The sequence below is a fragment of the Macrobrachium nipponense genome, chromosome 20 (genome assembly GCF_015104395.2).
Source record: "Macrobrachium nipponense isolate FS-2020 chromosome 20, ASM1510439v2, whole genome shotgun sequence".
NCBI lineage: Eukaryota > Metazoa > Arthropoda > Malacostraca > Decapoda > Palaemonidae > Macrobrachium > Macrobrachium nipponense.
Window position 1 is genome coordinate 3,198,372 of NC_061089.1, and position 24,600 is coordinate 3,222,971.

At 39.2% G+C, this 24,600-nt stretch overlaps 1 protein-coding gene across 11 annotated transcripts in view; it reads left to right on the forward strand.

The window, feature by feature from the left end:
* LOC135221648 (calcium uniporter protein, mitochondrial-like) overlaps positions 1 to 24,600 on the forward strand; it is a 761,453-nt gene that overhangs the window by 604,230 nt on the left and 132,623 nt on the right. For all 11 annotated transcript variants that reach the window (XM_064259367.1, XM_064259415.1, XM_064259358.1 and 8 more), the window contains 2 exons: positions 19,013 to 19,183; positions 20,380 to 20,498. In XM_064259367.1, the coding sequence (XP_064115437.1) occupies positions 19,013 to 19,183; positions 20,380 to 20,498 (290 nt within the window). The remainder of the gene's footprint in view (positions 1 to 19,012; positions 19,184 to 20,379; positions 20,499 to 24,600) is intronic.

Consider the following 24,600-nt stretch of genomic DNA (forward strand, 5'->3'; position numbering starts at 1 on the left):
TTTCTGGTATGAAATTGGTCGTTCCACTGTAATTAAGATCGACGTTCTGAAAATGAGACCCTGACCTTAATTAATGTCTGACGAATAAGTAAGGCGAAAACTCGATCATGACATCGACCCATTTCCGTTGAGTGACATATCATCATTTATCGAATAACTAGATACATTTGTTTGTCTGTAATATTTATGGCTTTATCTTTTACCTGCAGTTATTGCTGTTTCCTGTCTCATTAAGATTTTTTGTGCAAAAGATGGAAACACCTGTTCCACTTTTTACGCTTCATGTCACATGCCTTAAGCGTGACCCAAGGTGTGACCATCTAGATGTAAGCCAACTCTCCCAGGACATGTGGCTCCGGAGAAAAATTCTAAGGCAACAGGTACTGTACCTTTATCCATTCATTCCTGAATTAAAACTAAACCTCCTGTGGTGTAAATTTGTAAAGCAACAACAATTGCATTTGCTTGGTACAGAAGGCTCATCAGTAGCGCGTCAGTTAACCTTCACATTCCACTTTTGACTCTATTGCTTGTGCTCTGTCGTTCCCATTCCCAGGGTGCTGCTTGCGGACCTTTCATTTCAGCACCTCTTCCACACCATCGAGCTACACTTGACTCGATCTCCCTTTGTTCCCTTTTCCCTAAACTCAGGCATTATAGACCCATTTAATTAATGTATAATCCTACATTTTGTTCCCTATTTATCATATAATAGTGTGATTTATGTTTTTACCGATGCTCAACTTCTTCATCTTCACATCTCTTGTTATATCTACAGTATATTTATCATCCTTCTAACCTATCGTACTCCCTATATAATCCGCAAATATATCCTCTATACAGCTGCTATTTTGGCTTTCATAGACACTTCTCTGCCAAACCTCTAGCGTAGCCTCTGCTCCCTTCATTGCTTTGCCTATACTGTAGGTCACATTTTATCCTTCCATCGTCTGTCACATTTACTCCGAAATACCTATCTGGATATGAATTGTTTTATCCTCATGACTATTTATTTTGCTTACTTTATTCATTCCTGCAACTTCTCACCCACTCAAACAATATCAAAAACTTCTCACCACTTCACACTTTCTCATCACTATAACCAACTAACCCGGAATCATCTGCAAAAATTGGTAACTTCTCATTCCGTGTACAACATTTGTCTTCTATGCACTCCATCAATAAAGATACTAAACAGCCATGGAGACGTAGTAAAACCATATCTCCGACCCACTTTTATCCTAGAGTAATAACTCTCATATTTGTATACTTCAGCATTACCTTTACTTTCAGTGTGAGACTCAGGGTGTAAGGACACAGTAAGGATGGAACAAGCAAACAAAATCCCAGAATGTGGTTTACATACAGTGGTAGAAAGTAGACTTGCCCATTAGGCTATCAGCAGAGTCGTTTTCGACTCTGCTGTACATTTTCTTGTCGAAATCAGGTTCTGTACAGAGAATCGAAATCGGCCCTTCTTCTCCGTGATAGCTCATTTGTAAGTATGTTTTACACAAGGTAAAGTGATTCCAATAATAAATGTATTAATGACAAAACATCATTATTAGCCAAACGTTACACTTATCAGTCAGTTATCATGGTGGAGGACGGATTGATGTCTTTGCTCAGCACGGAACTTGAATTCGAGAGGAACATCCACAGAGTATCCGGTCATTTCTCTCGATAGCCGAATCGATAGACCGACTCACTATCTCCGCCTAAAGTAAAGGAAGAGGTTCGAATCCCATCCCGGGGCAGTTATGCCTGAGGTAAAAGGAATTCGTTGATAAGGGACTTTTGTGGCTGTACACACACACACACACACACATATACATATATATATATATATATATATATATATATATATATATATATATATATGTGTGTGTGTGTGTGTGTGTGTGTGTGTGTGTGTGTGTGTAAGTATGCATTTATAAGATAAACAATGTTTTTTTTCCGGTCATCAGATGTTAGGTGAGCGCCAATGAGATATCGTTAATGTTAATGCTTCTGAACTTCAAAATCACCTTACGCTGTTGCCCCGTTAGTTGTCATGCTTTCCTTTTATGTCATTCTCTCTTTTCCCTCTGTTATGGTTGGTGCATCAAAGATTTGCAAACTCCATTAGAGATATGAGCAGGTGGAGATGATCTTTTGATTCTCATTAGGATGTCATGATGCTTTTGTAGACAATCGTCGAAGAAAGATTCTTTCGTTGTCTCTTGTGGGGGGTAGGGGTCACTCGGTCGAAAAGGTCAAAGGTGAATGTGTGAGAAAAACGACAAACTGAGCCTGATGCGGAATTAAATATTTTATTATAAGACAATCTCTGCCAAAATAGAAGCGGCAGGTTTTCTGTTGCCGGATGGAATTGGAATGATTTTGAATTAATTTGCAGGTTAGAGGTCCGCGTCGCCACTTCGGGATTAGGGAAATTGAAACATTGTCTAATGGAGAGGGAAGCCATTCGGGATTACCATATTAGGATTCATGATGCCTGCCTCGTTCTTGTAGTTTCTCATTGCTGTAATCTAGGTTACGTGTGATTGCTGTACGCACGGAGATATATGATCATCGTTGTACTAATACATCGCCATCACCGGCCTGCGCTAAGGGCCTGTGTGAAATGACGCCGCGCAAGTCCTGCTTGTCTTCCATAAATGTACTTCCTTTCCTTCTCTTTTTCTCAAATGAATAAAGCAGCAACTTGAGTCAAAAGAACGAGTTTTCACTTATTGTTCGTCAGTACCGAGGTATAGATGTCATTAAAATGTTGCGGCAACACTGATTGGTGGATGGCCTAAGGGCTCTTTATTTAACTGCACGAGCAGCAGGTTGCGATAGATCTGTAGACCAAGCAAGCAGTTTTGCATGGAGACGCACTCTCAAGCTATCTGCATTTGGGTGATGAAATATTCATACCGCAATAGTGTGGGATACTGTTCAGTAAGTAGACTATGCACCAGCGACTGTTTCCAGAAGGTTGGTTTCTGTGAAATACGTTGAAACTACTCTGGATTTCAGGGCCGCGTCTCTTTGATCTTCGTCGATCAAATCTTACCAAAGCATCGGATATGGATCGTATTTTGGAAATAACTATTTGAAGCCACAGCTTAATTGGCAAAAATATGCAGTGATGTCTAATGCTGATAAATGAAAGCATTTATCAATGCAAATCATTAGAATTTAAAGGGAACTTAGCTAAATCTAGCAGACTCGTAGATAGAAGCTAGTAAAACTTCATTACTGTAGGCCCTCCCACTCATTGATGCTGTAGCATGACGTACTTGACTAGACACCCCGCCCATGTACCTTATGAATGAGGACTCATAAAGTAGTAGTAACAGTAGTGTATGGAATTCTTTCAGTAAGGGAATGGGCATCAAATGAGAATATTAATTGTGCAATACAGTGCCATGGCGCAATTCTCGTTTTTTTTAACTTGAGATATGCACCAAGTCTTACACGCACACTGTTAAAACCCTTCTTACCCGGGAGTTTCAAGGATACGTAAAATATCATTCAGACTCCCACGAAATTTACCCCACGGTCGTAGGGCCTGTGTGGATACAGACCAGTATTTAGACTGAATAAAAATGCATTATATAACATTCTTTGTTTTTCCTGTGCACACGGCCATGTAGAGTATTGATAATGATATTATTAATCAAAATGATATTAATTACGTTAATATTCATTATAGTTCTTACCATTATTTTTGTTAATTTTATAATCATCATTAATCATTATTGTTTTTATTCTTATTTCGATATCAGGGAAGAGGGTGATAGAATATGCATAAATACGTATGCCGTATACATACACATATATGTAGACAGATATAGTACATACATAAATACACATACACGTAATACTTCAAATTAATTATAATATAGTATAATATGAATATGTATATGTATATTATATATGAATATAGATAATATATATAATCACACACACACACACACACAACACAACACATATATTAATATATTATTAGATATATAAATATATATAATATATATATATATCTTATATATATATATATTAATATATAATATATATATATATATATAATATATATATATATATATATATATATATATATATATATATATATATATATATATATATATTATATACACATATATATATATATATATATATATATATATATTTATATATAATATACATATATATATTGTACTATATTATAATAAAATTTCAAGTATTATGTGTATGTGTATTTATGTATATGTATTTTTATGTATGTACTATATCTGTCTACATATACGTGTATGTATACGGCATATGTATTTATGCATATTCTATCACCCTCTTCCCTGATGTCGAAATATGAATAAAAACAATAATGATGATTATAAAATTAACAAAAATAATGGATAAAAACTATAATGAATATTAATGTGATTAATATATATATGATTAATACTATCATATATACTTTATATATATATATATATATATATATATATATATATATATATATATATATATATATATATATATATGAGTAGGCCAGTAGAGTAGCAAATTTGTTAAGCGTGGACGTTGCAGCTGGTCAGTGAGATAGTTCATCAGTCAAGAAAATTCCGCCATTGTTTATTCTTTGTCTGAAAAGTTAGAAAGACTCTGATATAAACAAAATATTTGTATATCTCTCTTTTTATACTCGTCATTCGAGTATTTCCCCTACAAAGGTCACCCTTGTCCTCGTGTTTAAATTGTTTGGTACTTGTATATCGCCTTATTAACCACTTACCTAGCAATATTTAGCATATGACGCATGCGATTCTTTTGTTTGTTGCATGCTACAAAATCACGCTGCACGAAACCAGTCTTGCAGCCTGGAGGGTCATTTGCCAGGCTTGCCATAGGTGAAGCAGCCATCACGTATAACCTGGTTTTGACTTTTGGATGATCGGCTGCCCCTGGTTGCCCTGTCGTCGGCGGTGTTTACTGTTATGCAAGGTTACCAGGCATATCGGGCCAAAATATGAAAATAGTCGTATTTTCATTTCAGTATGATTATATTACACCAATTCCAAAGGTTTTATATAACTGATAGACTGTGGGTGAATAGAAATTGCTTTATAATTATGTGTTCTTATATTAAACGTTAAATTGCTCAACGAAAGTAGTAATATTGCCATATGTATATTTACCAGATTCATTTTGCTATAATATTGCCATATGTATTTATACCAAAATCTTATTCCTGACCCGTGGCATCACCAATGGAAACCGTAATATTTTCGTCATTCTCAACAATGATTTGCTTAGCCTTTCCTTTAATACTTATTGTGCAAGAGTCAAATATCTGTGTTTCTCCGATCAGTGTCATACTAATGGGAACCCTGCTATGACGTCTGATGTCATATTTTACGTTGTGACGCCAGAATACAATTTCACATCAATCAATCAATCATAGTTTACATCACTACTAGCCTCTCTCTCGGTGCTTATTAATATTAACTAAGTTTCCTTTTAATTTTCTTTGATTTACTCTGATAAGTGCCTTAATTATCAACATTAGACACCACTGCAAATATTTTGCCCAGGAGACCGTTGCTTCAAATGGGTGTTTCCAAAATACGATCCATATCCGAAGCTTTGCTAAGCTTGTATCGACAAAAATCAATGAGACGCGGCCCTGAAATGCACAGTAGTTATGCACCGAATAGAAAAGCGGAGGCAAAAATGGAAGGCATTGCCACCTACTGAATTCAGTATTCCTGGATGTTAAGTGATATAAACCACATAGATACTGAATTAAGGTTTTATTGTACAAACAATTATTCCACTGCAGTAGTACACTGCAGCAAACAAAATAGTACACACAGTTACAGATTCCAACACATATAATAACCATAATAAACACAACTATAAAATATGAACAATACTAAACAATTGAATTACAAACAGACAACATAAAACAAATAAAGGAGGGAACCCCAAATGTAAACAAACTTCATAAGGACCATAAATATAAAGGATCTAGTTATTTCACCTTATTCTTCTCCTCTTGATTAAATTCACATGGAGTAATATAAAATACATACATACATACATACTACATACATATATATATATAATATATTATATATATATATATATAAAAATCAAGATGGCATAATATTCTCTTAAAAAATAGTGGTTTCGCTAATCATGACATGACCCCTTATCTTTTAAATCTTTGTAACCTAAAATACACTACTACCGTTCCCTTGCAAACTTCGCCATATGTTCAATGTAACAATTTGCAAGGCCGACTACACAAACAATAGAGCACAGTTGTTCGGAATAAGTTACAAAGAAATGACTGTCTTATTATAATAAAATTATTATATGGCAACTAAAATGGCTGGAAGATTATATTTTTAATGTGCCAAGGTCAAAACAACACCAAGAAGGATATTGGAGGTATAAATTATTTTGTTTTTAACTTTTAAAATAAAATACTGTCATTGCCGACATAAAATCGCAGGCAATGCTCACATCAAGATTTTTTGAATCTAGGGGAAAAAATCGTAACTAGCAAATCACTTTTCTAAATTGTTATTTACTTATTTTGGATCATGTCAAGATCAGGAACCCATTATTATAACACTTTGATATATATATATATATATATATATATATATATATATATATATATCTATATATATATATATATATATGTGTGTGTGTGCATATATATATATAATATATATATATATATATATATATGATATGTGTGTGTGTGTGTGTGTGTGTGTGTGTGTGTGTGTGTTTGTGTTTGTGTATATGTATAAATCAAAGTGTTGTTATAGTGGGTTCCTGATCTTGACATGATCCAAAATTAGTAAATAACAATTTAGAAAAGTGATTTGCTAGTTACGATTTTTTCCCAAGATTCAAGAAAAGCTTGATGTGAGCATTGCCTGCGATTTTATCTCGGCAATGACAGTATTTTTTAAAAGTTAAAAACCTAAAATAATTTATACCTCCAATATCCTTCTTGGTTGTTTTGACCTTGGCACATTAAAAATATAATCTTCCAGCCATTTTATTTACCATAATTTTATTATAATGAAAAGGAAATGTTGGAAACCACAGAACCAAAAAGGAAATGCTAGAAACCACCCAGCCAAAAAGAGATGTTGGAAACCACCCAGCCAAAAAGAGATGTTGGAAACCACCCAGCCAAAAAGGAAATGTTGGAACCACACACCCAAAAAGGAAATGTTGGAAACCACACAGCCTAAAAGGAGATGTTGGAAACCACACAGGCAAAAGGGAAATGTTGGAAACCACCCAGCCAAAAAAGAAATGTTGGAAACCACCCAGCCAAAAAGGAAATGTTGGAACCACACACCCAAAAGGAAATGTTGGAAACCATACAGCCTAAAAGGAGATGTTGGAAACCACACAGGCAAAAGGGAAATGTTGGAAACCACACAGCCAAAAAAGAAATGTTGGAAACCACCCAGCCAAAAAGGAAATGTTGGAAACCACCCAGCCAAAAAGGAAATGTTGGAAACCACCCAGCCAAAAAGGAATTGTTGGAAACCACCCAACCAAAAAGGAGATGTTTGAAACCACCCAGCCAAAAAGGAAATGTTGGACACCACCCAGCCAAAAAGGAAATGTTGGAAACCACCCAGCCAAAAAGATGTTGGAAACCACACAGCCAAAAAGGTGATGTTTGAAACCACCCAGCCAAAAAGGAAATGTTGGAAACCACCCAGCCAAAAAGATGTTGGAAACCACCCAACCAAAAAGGAGTTGTTTATTTGGAACCCTAGATGTTTCAGGAATTGAATTACTTTGTCTGTGGCTCTGAGGCATTCCTCGACGGTTGCTGCCCAAATGAGCCAATCGTCGAGGTACGCTACTACCATTATCCCTTGTGATCTCAGCTGTTGGACCACTACTTCCGCTATTTTCGTGAAGACCCTGGGGGCTACGTTCAGCCCGAAGGGCATCACTTTGAAAGAGAATGCCTGGTCTCCCAACCTGAAGCCTAGGTATGGGCTGAAGTGTCTCGCGACTGGGATATGATAGTATGCGTCTGTAAGATCGATAGAGGTGGTGACGGCCCCATGGGGAAGTAAGGTCCGCACCTGCAAGATAGTCAGCATTTTGAACTTGTCGCAATGAATGAATAAGTTTAGACGGGACAAGTCTAAGATTATTCTTCGTTTTGTTGAGCCTTTCTTTGGCACGCTGAACAAGCGTCCTTGAAACTTTAAATGTTTGACTCTTGACACTACTCCTTTCCGAAGGAGCTCTTGCGCATACTCTGTCAATTCCTCTGTTGGTGGTTGAAGGAATGTTTTGGATGGAGGAGGACCTTTGATCCAACTCCATCCCAGCCCTTTGGACACGATACTCTGTGCCCAACTGCTGAATCCCCACCTGTGATGGAAGAGAAACAGCCTCCCTCCTACCTGAAGGTTCTCACTGTTGTTGTGCAGGACGTGCTCCGCGTCCTCCACGGAAGTGCTTGTCTCTGTTGATTGCCCTTCCACCACCCCTCTGGCAAAATGCACCCCTAGCCCTGCTTCCCCTTCCAAACCTATTGACGGCTTGGAATGCCTGGCTTTCAAATACAGGGTTGAAAGCTGGGGAAACAGCGTAGGAGGTCGAGGGCTGGCTTTGGGGAGTCAACAGGAGGATGGGCTGATTTTGACCTTTAGAAGTCGACGGTTGCATAGGTTGTGAAACCGGGACTGCCTGCACAAATTGTTGCTGTTGCTGTGTTTGGAAGGACAGGAACTTCCTAGGTTTCTTCAGCTTCTTGGAGCTAGAAGGAGTACTTTCCTGTTTTCTTTTGGTGGAAAGACCCCAGCGAATCTTAAGGCTCTGGTTGAGCCTGGTCGCCTCGTGCTGTACTTCGTTCACAGCAGCTTCTGGGAAGAGGTCAGCTCCCCAGATTGTGGACGACAGCAACTTATTTGGCTCAAGCCGAATCGTAGCTTCCTGCAGGACATGTTTCCTGCAGTTCCGTCTTGCTACCACAAACTTGTACAGATCCGACTGTACGGTCTGTGTTTGCGCTTTTGCCAAGAGCTTAAACAGAGGCTCCGTACCATAAGTTATGGCGGCAACCTCTGTCATCACCAAGGCGTTAAGCGTCCTCCCTAACCTAGTCCTTGCTTCGAACTCGGCTTGGATTAGGTTATCCGGCAACCTCGGAAGTCTCTCGCCAAATTGATCGATGGCACAGTCTGGCTTGAGTTTCCCAACAGTGAAGGTTGCCGGAAGGTTCGCCCAGAGGTCCCCAAAGGCTGGGAAGAGTAGGGACATTGGATCTGACTCCCTCAGCTGAGGGAGAGGTTCATCCTTCATTGCGGCCTGAATGGTCACTTCAGCAATCTTTGTTGTGAAGGGGAGTGGTGCCTCATCCTCCGTCGCAAAGATTGTGAAGGGGCTCTTGAATGCCTGGAGCTTGGTATTAGTACAATCCCAATCTTCCAGGCATCTCACCCATTCCCTCTGAGCCTGCTCCCGGCTGTAGATAACAGTCTCTTTAGGGATCTTATCTTCCCTATTGAGAGCTGCTTCCATCAACCTAGCGTAACCAAAGAAAGGTGGTTGTAGGCCGGCGGGATGGAACTCGAAGTCCTCGATACGACGAGTTCTGCAGTCCGGGATGGAAATCATTCCATCCTTGAAGGGTGCAAAGGCTGCTACCCTCCAAGGATTGCTCATGGTGAAAGGGGGAAGGGAGTTATAGTCAGGCATCGGAGGCATTCCAGCACCTGCTAGAGGAAGCACTGCTGGAGGGTTCTGACTAAGGCCAGCCAGCCGGTTCTCCTGGTCCGTCAGCCGATCCGAGATGTTCTGGATCAACTGTCCGGACTGTGCAAACGAGGTGGAGATGTGGGCGAGCATCTCGTCGAACCTAGTGTTCATCATCGTGCCTACCATATTCCCCACCTGTTGCATGACCCCTGCTGTGAAGGATACAGGATCGAAGAGACCAGAGGTACTGGTCTCAGCAGGGGTCTCCGGACGAGCTCCGGTAGAAGAGGAAGGTGCTGGCTCGGCGGGAGCACGGACCCTCTCTTAAGAGGACTTACCTCTTGACCCTTTAGAGTGCGAAGATGAAGAAGAAGTCTTCGCTTTCTCTGCTCCGGGATGGTGAGCCGGAGATTTACGAGAAGAAGAGGCCGAAGTCATCTTGGAAGACGACCTCTCTAGGGTCTTCTGCTCTCGTTGTCCCTTCACTTTGGGAACAACTGAGGCAGCGGACGTCTTGGCCGGAATATCTGATTCCGTGAAGCCTTGAAAAGAAGAAGAGGAAGCTAAAGGGGAAGAAGATCCAGAAGCACCCAAGGGAAGCCCTTGAGCGCCCAACAAACCTACCTCAACTAATAACTCACCCCCTACCGTCATTGGTTCTACATTTAGATCCAGCGTCGAGACGTCCGCCGAAATATCCGGAGCTCCCCCGTCCATAAAGGCCTGCTCCACCTGGAGTTGAATGGCAGCGATAGCCGGAGCTGCCACAGCGGGGTCGACGTAGCCGGTCGACTTGCCACCTGGGAAGATCTGGACAGCCATGCCCTTGTCAAGGATGTATGGCTGCCCCTTCGGCGCATTTTTGCCGAAGCCACCTACCCAGCCTTTCAGGGTGGCCGACGCGGCGTCCTTAACGGCGGCAGCCTGAAACAAAGGGTCATTGTAGTCCTTACAACGAAGCCCTGGAGATGTATCATTAACATATAAGACTGATAATTGAACTATAGCAGTATTGAACAAGATGTTTCTGATAGTACATATCCAGAAAAGACTATACCTACACTGGTATATACTTACTCCGTCCGAAAACTGTTCCACCAGCTCGTAGCAGATGGAGCAGGCTTCGTGGTGCCACACGATGAGATCTTTGTGACGTACGGCGCAGGGAGCATGGGTCCTGCAGACCTCGTGCCCACAGGGGTCCTGAAGGACGGCGTTACAGCCAGCCTCCTGACAGTTGGTAGCCTGTAAGTGAACAGATACATAAGTATCACAGGACTACTCATATGATGCTCCGCTGCATGCCGGAGTAGAATAAAATTTTTGGGCATAATCCTCTCCTGAAATCCGTGTGAGGGAGTCCGTGGACCCGGAAAACTGGTTGAAAAACTCCGGTATACACCGGAGCGAAGATTTCCATCAAGCCAGATACCTACTCATACACCTATAGTACACCGAAGTTTCAGGAGGGTACGACACACCGGAGAACGTGAGAAGATTATCCATAAATTAAGACTAAATAAAACAGTCAAAAATATAATAGGAGCTTAGCTCTGCCATAGGACCCTTCCGCCAACCCACGGAATGCCCGAATGCTAAGTGGGCGTCCCGCCAATAAACGAAAGAGACTACGGTCACAAACAGGGGAAGCATGTAAGGTCTACACCGAATTCCCTCTCCCCCCGAATAGCTGGCGGAGACAGCTATACATCTAAAGGTAAAGAAGGGGGGGAGAGGGAAACCGGAGAACAAGGCAGAACGCCGGAGAAGAATTGATGTGAGCTGGTGGGGTGGCCAACCCCACCCGAACACACCGGGACCTCCCCGAAGCTCAAAGAAAACGAGACCGGTCCGACAGGACCCCCCATAAATCCATAACTCCCGTATCCTCCCTGAAAGGGAGGAAGAGGGGAGGGGTGCCCGGATGATCGCCATGGCGACCGTGAGCGAGCGAGGACTAACCCTCCCTCCGCATGGGAGGAAGGGAAGGAGGGACAGGGACTAGGGCGATCAGTGGCTCGACGCGAGCGCAGGTGGACCACGAGGCGATAATGCAACAAAACATAGCCTAGGTCGAGCTGACCACGTGAGCGCAAGTGGACCACAAGGCGATAATGCAACAAAACTAGCCTAGGCCAAACTGATCACCCTCACATGCAACCCATAAATAAATACATCGTAATAAAGAAAGAGAAAGGAAATCACTAGTGGGAGAGAAAGAGGGACGTCCAGGATAAGTAGGCTAGTTTCCCCGAAAGAAAACAAACTAACTACTCAAGAGCTGGCCTCTGCCGACGTGGAAAGGAGGGCGACGGCCAGGATGGCTGGACTAAGGAATAACATAGAAGTGTATTCATAAATACCCACACGCCTAAACACCTAGACAAAGGGACATGCATGCATGAACACTAATCTAAGGCACAGGCAAAGGATTTCCAAATAGTACGATGTAAAGCAATAAATGGGAACTTCTGTACCACGTGAGAATAACTCATATAAGAATAAATATACACACGGAATAGATACCACGGTATGGGAGACCGAGGTAGCTAACCGACATAAGGCGAGCCGGCAAGGCGAGTCATGCGCCAGACCAGGAGACTATTATCGGACCTAAAAAACGGTAAAAATAGCTCCTGGCTGAAAAAAAAGAAGTGTATAACCTTTCGGGGTACTTAACTTAGCTGCGGCGATAGCTTGCAGTTCCATGCCAAAAAACACAGAGCAAAGAGTAGCACGTGCGTTCAGAAGTTCGCTAACGAAAAGGAAGGACACCAGGAGCGCTGCGGTCGGCGTCGTAGGTAGAGTAGTAGTAGTTGACGGCGCCGGCCGTGTATCAGCTCTCTCAGGAGGGGGATTTCGATGTAGGAGAATTCTAAATGGCAAGAGGTTCGTGGTAGTGGTCTCACTCGCCCCAGCTACATACTGACACCCTCTTTTTATTTAGGGTGAGCGAGTCAGTTATTCTGACATCCCCCTATTTTTATTTTTTCTCTGGTAATGTTAGTATTATTTACCTAGAAATAATGAACTTAAGTGAGTATTTCACAAAGCGACACGAACTGAGCCCAGAAATGTTCTTTTCTCCTTAAATAGATATGGTGCCTAGAGTATGGCACTCATTATGATAAGCCTATGGGCTTTAAAGGGACATATCCTTCAACTTCATTTGCTTTAAAGAAGGACTACCCTTACGGCTAGAATTGCTGGTGAATGGGGTTCTGCTTAAGCAGAGCATACGGTAGGAAGAGGTGCCTAACGATGAACATGAACAGGGAAGGAAACTATAAAGGAGGAGATATAGGAAGTACAAATAGAATCAGTCCCAAAAGGGATAAGAAGGAAGTAGAATTAGCAGAATCTGGCACTCTCCTCTGGATGGAGAGGGACCAGAATTCGCTATAAGAATGTGGCACTGTGGCAGATCACTAGTGCTGAGAGAGCCTATTCTTATAATGTAAGTTTTGTAATGCAATTATGGTTTTGGGAATACAATTAATCTCCGTCAGAAACTGTGTAAAATGTTATGAAATGTATATTTTTGTGTTCAGATTCCCATATTTAAAGATAACATGTTTAAGTAGTGTAACATTTAATTCTGAAACGTACGTAAGACAGAGAGAAAGAGTAGGAGCGTAAGCCTCAAGAGAAGGTTGTTATTCACAACTTGAAAATGCTTTAGCCAGCCAATTTTTTATCGTTCTAAGCAGTTCCTTGACAAACACAAGGGAGCTATTCATCCATGTATGCAAACGAATGTGTAGGGACCTCCCAAATACAGCATCAGGTCATTCGGGAATCTTCCCTACACAATATCATTTCATGTTTACGTACTTGCATTAATTAAAGATTCTAATGCTAGGAAACCATTTAATATATCTAATAAATTAACTCTTATCTCTTTCAATTTGTCAAAAGAGGACTTATCGACTCGTATGTAGTTAATTGTGAATTGGAAAATTCCATGACATAACTAAGATGATGTAATATATTTTGCCTTGAACGTGTTGCTCAACCAAGGGGCCCCATTCACCTCTCTCTCTCTCTCTCTCTCTCTCTCTCTCTCTCTCTCTCTCTCTCTTGCTAGCGTACATAAAGTAACTCATGTTTTTGTATAAATTAGTCACTCGATATTACTAGCTCCGTGTTGTAACATATGTGTTGTTTGTGGAATCTGAGCATAGTGTTATTATTATTGCTTTTGTGAAGGTGCCCACGAAAGTGTTGAAGATTGTAACAGGCCTTTCGTTTTGAGTGAGGAGTTGCAACTGCATTTGAAGGTAATTTACAAATATTTTTGAAGTGCACTTCGAGGTTTTTATTTTAGTGTTTGAATAGAATTATCTTTTTTATGCATTTTTCTTTTTTGTTTTTTTGACATGTCCATTTTATATGCTTAATGTTTGTACTGTCAATGCTTTTACTAATTTTCATATTATATTGTGTTTTTGTATTCTCTTCATTTTGTTTAATTAGATTGAATAATTTTTTATTGTATAAATGTTTTAATCTAACACTTGTGAATTAATTTGCATTTAATTAAGTTTCTTTTCAAATTTAATTATTCCTTTATAAGTTGCATTGATTAATTTTCTTGATAAACTTTGATTTAATTTTGTTGAATAATTAATTCAAGAAATAATTAAACTTTTGTTTTCAAGTAACAACAATTTTCCTGAGATTGTGAATTTCACTTGTAAATTTTGAGTAGAAATAAATTTGTGTATTTAAAATTTATATGAGCATTTTACTATACTGCCAGTATTATATTTTATTTTTGTTTAGGTAGAAATACAGAGTGGTTATTGTGTTGTTTTCCTCAAATGAAATAGAACCAGGGAAATACTTAGATTTCAAATTGTTGAAGGAGTGATGCCCTTTAATTAAGATTACCTCACATCTATTTTAATGAACTTAGTCGGATTGCTTTCTTGATTGTTAAGTTCTACAAGGGATCACTGTTACCTTTAGAGTATTCAGTTGTTTAGTATTTGTGATGAAGGGTCAGGTATCTGGCTGTAGTGAGGTAATCAGTAACCAAGTACTTGATCAAACTGTGCCCCAAGTATAAAAGGGGCCCCAGACCCAGAAATAAAAGTCTCTTGCTCTAACAAGTACAAATGGTAAGTGTAGTAACCAGATGCTTGGCACTTTGGGTTAACAAGTATTAATGGTGCCCAGACCCAGATCTTTGGCCACTTCCCCCCAAGGATTCCCGGTGTCCAGACCCAGATACTCTTTGGCTTTTCGTCACACTATCGATTCCCCCAAGTTTGCTGGAATCTTCGGCACCCTATACCTTTTTTCCTGCAACCTCTCCAAGGTCGGTTTGACGATGCCGGGGGGGCGGGACTTGAGAGACCCAAGTCCATGGAAGATACCGGGATAGCATTGGCCCCAGCTGCTGCAACAGCCAGAACAATGGCATTCATCCCTGTTCCTAATGCATCTTGGCTCAGATCCTTGGGTTCTTTGGCCAACTGAGGTCGGCAGAGTCCTTATGCCTGGACTGGTCAGCTGCTGACATAGGGGAAGAAGAGGAGGCGATTGCTGCTGTTACAGGCTCCCAATTAAGGGTGACTGACTCTGGGGCAGTTTGTGAGGCTGCACTGTTGGTGGAGCTCCTGCTATGGTCAGGAGTGCCCTGGGGAATTTCTATTGGTATTGGCTCTCCTTCGGCTGTCAGCATTGCTAGCGGAGTTGAGCCAGTGGCAGAGGAGAAGTAGCCTGGACAGGGAGTTCTGTGAAGGTGACTCAATTCTTGCCATTGCACTGAGGCTGTTCCTGGCATAGTGAGAGGAATTGAACGTGGCTCAGTGCTATGATGGACAGGGCATGGCACTGCCTGATACCTCCAAGTGGCACTGGCTGTGCAGAGGTAGGTCTCAGAGGACTGTAGAATCGGTTTGGAGCTAAGTAAGGGTGGGGGCCCTGAGCTTGTACAAAGGCAGAAGGAGACTTAAAATCCTGTCCTAACAAGACTGTCTTAACCTCCTGGTATATAAGTAGCATAACCTCCCGGAATATAGGTAGCTACTGCCAAAGTACTTATTTTAGAATGGTGAGGTCGTGTGAATCTCAGCTGAACAGTAGGCAAGAACATTTTAACATAGTTGATGCTCTTAATTGTGATTAACTGATGCCTCTTAACTTGAGCTCCATGAGGAATTTTATCCTCCCAAATTATTGACATCTGCGCACCAGAGTCATTGAATCCTCGGACTTGGTGGGCAGGGTAGCAACTGCTGGGAGGAGCAACAAATATAGGGCCCTGAGCTGGAGGGTGTAGAGTTTACGGATTCATCACTGCCATTGTAGTGGCAGGAACGGCAGCTTTCTTGGGGCAATGCGCCCAGGAAGAGGTGTGTCCATACACTTTGCATGAGTCACAGAAGCTCTTGCTAAAATTGGGCTTTGGCTGCTGTGTCAATTCCAATGACCATTATTCTGAGGGGTAGGAGGAGCCTGTTGCAGGAATCTGCTTCAGATTGGCAGTGTTCTGAAGAGTGCCTGGGTTTGTTACAACGCCCACACATGGGCTTCAGTGGCGGATTATTTGGGTGCTGGGATGACTGAGAGTTGGCAGTAGGAGGCGCAGAAGGACGGATTTTCTTACTTGGGGAACTCTAGAGTGGGTGGTGGGTGTCCCAGACATTGACACACAGCATTTCACAATCGCTTTGGGATCTTGATCCACCAAATAGGTGGCAAGCTCAGGAGCGGGTGTAGGACAGGAAGTCCTCCAGCTGGAAGAATTCCAGGATTTCTTCTGCAGATAGAGGCCCTTGTCTACCTCTGAAGGGCGGCTATCTTCTTAGCCATCCATTCTGACCAAGTCAGCCCTGACTCCTTTGGCCTGTTCCTTGCTCATAGGTGAGACATGTTTAGAATGAGGGCCATTTCAGCAGTGGAAGGCTGGAAGTTAGTTATACCTTGACGTGACCTGTCTCGGCCTCGTTCCATTGCTTGATGAGGATGCCTGTGCCTAAGAATGGTGTGCAAAGACTGTGATGTAGAGGTTCTGGGTGCTCTCTACATCACAGAAAGGTTTAAGTGAAAATCCAAAATTCAAGGGCCGTTTCTAAAGGAATCATAAAAGGAATCATAACCCGCTTTTTCATATTCTCATTTTTTACAACTTTTAGAGTTGAAGCTATGGATACCAAAATGTTATCATAAGACTTCCCTTCCCTTAGGGAAGTTTTAGTCAAAATAAAAAATTTGAGGGCGGTTTCTAAGGGGGTTATAACTCCCGTTCTTTAAACCCCCTCATTTTTTACAACTTTTTGAGTTAAAGCTAGGGCTACCAAATTTTTGTCATAGACTCCCCTCTTCCCAGGATGGTTTTAGTCAAAATCCAAAATTTTAGGGCCTTTTTTATGGGATCATAACCCACATTTTTTATACCCAATCATTTTTTACAACTTTTTAAGTTAAAGCTAGGGCTACCTAATTTTCATCATAGTACCCTTCCCCCAGGAAGGTTTTAGTCAGAGTCTGAAATTCGAGGGCTGTTTCTAAAGGGGTCATAACCCCCATTTTTTTTATACCCTCTCATTTTTGCAACTTTTTGGAGTTGAAGCTACAGCTACCAAATTTTTACCTGGAATTAGGCATAATAACATGTATATACCATATGAAAATCATTATCTCTTGGTACTTGTTGAATTTCATAATTCATATTATGCATTTTCATTCAACTGAGAAAATCTTTATTGTATATACGTATATAATATATATATATATATATAATATATATATATATATATATATATATACACGTATATATATATATATATATATATTATATATATATATATATATATATACATATATAGTATATATATACATATATATATATATATATTATATAAATATATATATATATATATATATATATATTATATATATATATGTGTATATATCATATCATATATATATATATAAATATATATATATATATATATATATAATATATATATATATATATATATAAACAGTGGTCCCCCGTATTTGCGGGGGATGCGTACCAGACCCCCCCGTGAATAGTTAGAATCCCGCGAATGTTTGGAACCCCTATAAAAAGGCTAAAAACACCCCATTTTGTTAGTTAAAACTTAAGAAAAACCAAAAACTCAAAAATTTTCATACTTGGTGTTTTTTTTTTTTAATAGTTTTTATCACAAAAAGTGCATTTTATGATGAAATTGATAACAAAAACCAGGAATTGTGGATATTTCTCATAGAAAAAATACCGCGAATCACGAATTTTCCGCGAATAATGCAGGGAAACGTTCCCGAGAGAAATCCGCGAATGTGTGAGTCCGCGAATCTGGAGAACGCGAATACGGGGGGTCCACTGTATATATACCGGTACTTTATCAAGTTTAAAACTGCAACTTTGAACAGAGATTGATATAAATTATATGATTTTACTAACAGTAAAATCCTCAGTACTGCTCTCTCTCTCTCTCACTCCGCTCTCTCTCTCTTCTCTCCTCATCCTCTCTCTCTCTCTCTCGTCTCTCTCTCTCTCTCTCTCTCTCTCTATTTTAACGAGCTGAAAAAGTACTGGATCCAATAAAAACATATTTTGTAAATGAGATAAAAAAATATAACTTGCAATATATATTGAATTATGTAATTTATGAAAAGGATATTAGTTTTATTTTATGATGCTTATATTTTATTTATCAATATGTTATTAGTAATGTTTTCTTTAGTGAAATGAAAATTATTCATATTTAAATGAATTAATGTATCTAACTCCATATCTAGCTATGCTCATTGTTCAGTTGCATCAACATGTAGTAGATTGTGAAAGCACTGGAACAGGCCTGTACCAAGGGTGTTGGCAGTTGGGAAGGTCAAACGACCCCCAAAATTTCTGGAAGTCTATATTTTCTGTTAACCAAAGTCAGCACTTTGAATCACATCGAATCAGGTAGAAGTGCATAGACCATATACCCGATTTTTCTTTTTAATATAACTAAAATAACATGTTCAAATATTTCATCTTGTATTTACCTATATTTGCAATGACATATATAGAAGAAAAGGTCGAGTTTTGGGAAAAACAACCCCCCCCAATAAAAAGAAAACTCTGGGTACGGGCCTGTGGAAGAGAGTTGTATTGAGTTTCCATTTCCTGTTAAAAGTGTCTTTTGAAAACAAAAGCAGGTCTGCATGTGTATTGGATATTTTTCAAGGAAGCACTAGAAAACGAGAGAACTGATTTCTTTGTCCTCATTTTCCCCACCAGGTGTAACAGTACAGGTGTGTAACGGGCTCCCACAGCTGACAGTGCCCCTCCCATCTCGTCGAGATCTATGTCGCTTCACCCTCCGGCCTGTCACTCACACCGTACAAGATTTCATCAATCAGCTCACTCACGAAGATCATGGCATTGACAGGGTACTCCTCAGAACCGCAGGTAGTTGGTAACATGGGTCTCTAATCCCTGTTTGTTGTTTAATGTGTGTACATGGTGCAAAGTGTAGTTTTTATACCTAGGCAATTTTGACAGTTTGTTTAGTTATCTGTTTGGCACATAAGGTCATCATTCAGATAGAGATGAGAGCAGTATAGATGGTATGATTGGTATTTTTCAGTTTGATTAATTTGTTATGGAACATAAACTCATTAAATCTAATTTAGAAAAAAAAAATTATCAAAATTCAGACATTGCATGTGTTTCGTCATGATCTTAAACTTTGTGAATGATTCAGAAATAAGTGGATAATTAAGAAATTTGCAGCAATAAAATTAGAATGCCTGGAAAATGGCACAATGTTGGTATTGCAAAGTAAGTAGGACATTGGCCCTATGAATTTAAATGAATTCATGGTATTCATTCATGCCAACTTTCATGAATGTCTCAATATTTGAATGATGTTGCCTAAGTAGTGATTGATTGGCTCAGTTAAGTATTTCTCATACAGAATTCATTTTGCTGCTCTCTCTCTCTCTCTCTCTCTCTCTCTCTCTCTCTCTCTCTCTCTCTCTCTCTCTCTCTCTCTCTCTCTCTGAGATGAGTTTTGTAAAACAAAGATAAAATTCCTCAAACTCTTCCTACATATACTCATTGCTTCTATCTCGACTTCTCAGTATCATATTATTTCATATCATATTGATTCACAAATGAATTGATTGACTTAGTGTACGGTCACTTTTACCGTGTCTCTTATATTATTGTTTTACCTTATAATGATTTGGTTGCTCTGTCATTTATTTCCAATTGTACCTTTTAAGACAATTAAGTGTTGAGGAGGCGTTGGTTAACAGTTCCCAATAAATTACTGTAGGAAGTACTATGGGCGTCGTATATTTCATGGTTACATTTCCCAGTAGCTAAAGAATGATCAGTGTATATAAATAAAGGAAACTTCATGAAAATATAAATGCTCTGATTTTTGCATTTAGTAACATAACCTTAAATTTAAGTGTTAAAATGATTCTTGACTGTGTTTATGACAGTTTTGCAATATTTTTATTACCTGGGGAAATCCATTAAGATGGTGACAAATGAATTTTGTCTTTGCACTGATGTATTTGGTACCTTGTTTTCATCAGTGTTTTCTGTTCCACCTGATTATGGCATTGAAGATCTCATGATTTTGGCCTTTTCAGATGGTGTTCGAATTTCTTCGTCCGATAGCATCGAATCCTTACTTATGAACGACTTCGACCTCGAGATCAACGATATGACATATCGAGTTGTTGTTCCTCCTGGGCAGAAACTGACCCTGGTAAGTTCAAGTTGATGCTGTGTTAAGTAACTGGGATGGTCAGTCTGTAACAGAGGTAATAAGGTGACAGTTTTTGTTGCTGTAATGTCTTTACTCTCAAATAGGGTCCCCTCAGAGAAAAAATAATGCCAATCACTTCTACGTCTGTCCAGTAGCTGTATTAGCTACTTAAAGAATGGACACCTTTTTTTTTAATTTTGTAAAAAAAAAAAAAATTTTATGTCCGAATATCCGTTCAGCATAACTACATACAAGATCATCAATGTCAACCCCCTCAAAAAAAAAAAAATCTCAACCTTGAATTGCATACTTGGTAGCATTCACATGTATCGTCCTTACAGCTTTGTTTTCCATTTTATGTACGCACTACTACTCCTCCTCCTCAAGCTGCAACCCCAGTTGGAAAAGCAGAATGTTATAAGCTCAAAGCCCTCAATAGGGAAAGTAGCCCAGAATGGTAAAAGAATCACGGAAGTAAGGATTATGTTGCCTGGCACTTTTTTGCTCTAGCAGATATCTGCTCAAATTTCCTTCTACCTTCCAAAACATCTAATGCCATCTGGTGACTGTGCCATCTCAGGTCATATTTTTTTTTATAGCAACAAAATCTCTTTTCCATAAGTTAATAGCATTTGGGAATGCACTGGTCAAGTCATTAATAATTCCTCTTCTCAGTGATTTCAGAGCTCATCAGTATACCTGTTCGAGACTGTTTGACAGACAGATATAAAAAACAAATATATATCTTGAGAAATTAAATAGAAATTTTAGCATATTTTGTTTCTGCTATTAATTATTCTACTAAATTCATGACAATACAGCATTGTTCTTAAACAATAATCAAATACTGTAAATGGCCACACCATATGGGATTAAAGATTAACTGTTCATGTACTGTAAATTGATTTCAACGGTAATTTTGTAAGTATTCACCCAAAACTTTTGAGGGTGCAGACAAAGATTATTCTCATAATATCAAATGAAAGTAATCGGTAGTTTATCTTTTTTGATATGGTGAGAATAACCATAGTGTGCAAGCTTGAAATTTTCAGACGAATGCTTAAAGAATTACCAATGAAATTGATTTTAAGGTAAGAACTACAAATCTTTACTTTCTTCCATAATGTGCGACTACCCACAGTACATATGTAATTGATTATTGATGTACATTAACACATCACATTACTGAACCCTGACCCAATGGATTTTATTGTGTAGTCACTCCAAAATGCTTTAGAAGTAACTCCTCAAAGCTGCAATAACGTACTTGACTTGGTACAAATAAGGTATCCATACTTACAAAGAGGAAGCTGTGGGATCACTACACCATGTTTAGTAGTAATCTTCCTATGTATTGTCAGAATATATACGTACTGGATATAGTCCATGATTTTTCTTATGTGATTTTTTGGCAGATTTAGTGTGTTTCTGATTTGTTGTGTTGAATACTGTATGAATAAAGGTAAAACATTACATGAAGGATTTACTACGATGCTGAAATTTGGTTATTATTAAATTACAGTTTCTGCCATCTCATGATCATTATGGTGATGAGAAAAACAGTTTATTTTTAAGAAGGCCAGAAGTTGTTTCAGGCATTAGTTCCAGGGTTCTGGATCCAATGACACTTTCTCACACTGTAATTACAAAAAGACAGTGATTCATGAGAGTACCTATATTGTCTTAACAAAGTACCCTACAAGCTGTAAAACTGCTTCATAAGACAGATGTTCTGGGGTTAGAGATGAAGGACACAGTCAAAGTTTGTATTCCTTTTAAAATGTCATGACAACAGCTGTCCTGATTGCATAGAGTGCAGTAAAATCTCTGCTTATGTTAGGAAAAATAAGTTGAGAAACTAAGAGATAGGGTTCTTGGGTATCAACAATATGAAAACTTCCCAGTGGACTTTAGAAAGATATTTGGGAATTTTTACTGAAATCGAAAATATTTTCCAGGAGGAATTTACTGGATGGTGTATTTCTTAACTTTTACTGACTTATAGGAGAGATTGTATCCTCAGCTTAATTGTGGGGTAAGAGAGGTAAATTACTGAGTTGTATAGGTAATGAGTGCACAGGCCATTGTTATTATTATTATTTTTAGGCAGTTTAAACAGACCACAATAGACAAGTTGGAGTTTTTAAATTTGATCATTTATTAGATACTTGGCCTTGTGGTTATTATTATTATTATTATTATTATTATTATTATTATTATTATTATTATTATTATTATTATTATTATTATTATTATTATTATTATTATGCGCTCTATCACAGTCCTCCAATTCGACCGGGTGGTATTTATAGTGTGGGGTTCCGGGTTGCATCCTGCCTCCTTAGGAGTCCATCACTTTTCTTACTATGTGCGCCGTTTCTAGGATCACACTCTTCTGCATGAGTCCTGGAGCTACTTCAGCCTCTAGTTTTTCTAGATTCCTTTTCAGGGATCTTGGGATCGTGCCTAGTGCTCCTATGATTATGGGTACGATTTCCACTGGCATATCCCATATCCTTCTTATTTCTATTTTCAGATCTTGATACTTATCCATTTTTTTCCTTTTTTTCCCTCTCTTTTTCTTCAACTCTGGTGTCCCATGGTATTGCGATATCAATGAGTGATACTTTCTTCTTGACTTTGTCAATCAACGTCACGTCTGGTCTATTTGCACGTATCACCCTATCCGTTCTGATACCATAGTCCCAGAGGATCTTTGCCTGATCATTTTCTATCACTCCTCAGGTTGGTGCTCGTACCACTTATTAACTGCAAGGTAACTGATGTTTCTTGCACAGGGTCCAGTGGAGGGCTTTTGCCACTGAATCATGCCTCTTTTTGTACTGGTTCTGTGCAAGTGCCGGGCATTCGTTTGCTATGTGGTTTATGGTTTCATTTTTCGTATTGCACTTCCTACATATGGGAGAGATGTTATTTCCGTCTATCGTTCTTTGAACATATCGGGTTCTTAGGGCCTGATCTTGTGCCGCTGTTATCATTCCTTCAGTTTCCTTCTTTAGCTCTCCCCTCTGTAGCCATTGCCATGTGTCATCCCTGGCTAGTTCTTTAGTCTGTCTCATGTATTGTCCGTGCATTGGTTTGTTGTGTCATTCCTCTGTTCTGTTTGTCATTCTCCTGTCTCTGTATATTTCTGGGTCTTCGTCTACTTTTATTAGTCCTTCTTCCCATGCACTCTTTAGCCACTCGTCTTCACTGGTTTCCAGATATTGCCCCAGTGCTCTGTTCTCGATGTTGACGCAGTCCTCTATACTTAGTAGTCCTATCCCTCCTTCCTTTCGTGTTATGTATAGCAGTCTGTCCGTATTTGCTCTTGGGTGTAGTGCTTTGTGTATTGTCATATGTTTCCTGGTTTTCTGATCTATGCTGCAGAGTTCTGCCTTCGTCCATTCCACTATTCCTACGCTGTATCTGATTACTGGCACTGACCATGTGTTTATGGCTTTTATCATATTTCCGGCGTTGAGTTTTGACTTGAATATCGCCTTGAGTCTCTGCATATATTCGCAAGATAAACCCTAATTCAAAGGGGCCATTGACTTGAAATTCAAGGAGCTTGGTGTTTATTGGAAAGAAATGACAGAAGATAATAGAAAATACAGAAAGAAGATTGCATATAAGAAGAGAAAAAGGGTAAATTAATAGATAACTAGATGAAAATATAATCAAACTATTAGAATAGATGGTGAATTGTTTTAGGGTAGTAATGCACTGCATCTTTGCTTGAACATTTGAGGTTCTAATTTCACAACTTCCTCAGGGAGACTGTTTCCCAGTTCAACAGTATGATAAATAAAAGACCTCTGGAACTAAGTTCAGCAGCATAGTACATTTACTGCATATTGGTGCTGCTGCTCAGCTAATCTGGTCAGTTTCAGCAGGAAAAGAAGACTATGGATCAATTATGATAGACAAAGTTCTCTTTGAAATATAACTTACAAAAAATTGACAAACAAGAGACCATTCATCAGTGGTCCAAGTCATAAATGCTTGTTTAAGGACAAAAACCTACTATCATGAATCACTTTAAAAGAGATAAATCTCTGGCAGAGGTAGACGTCCATATTGAAGAACAGTATTCTAG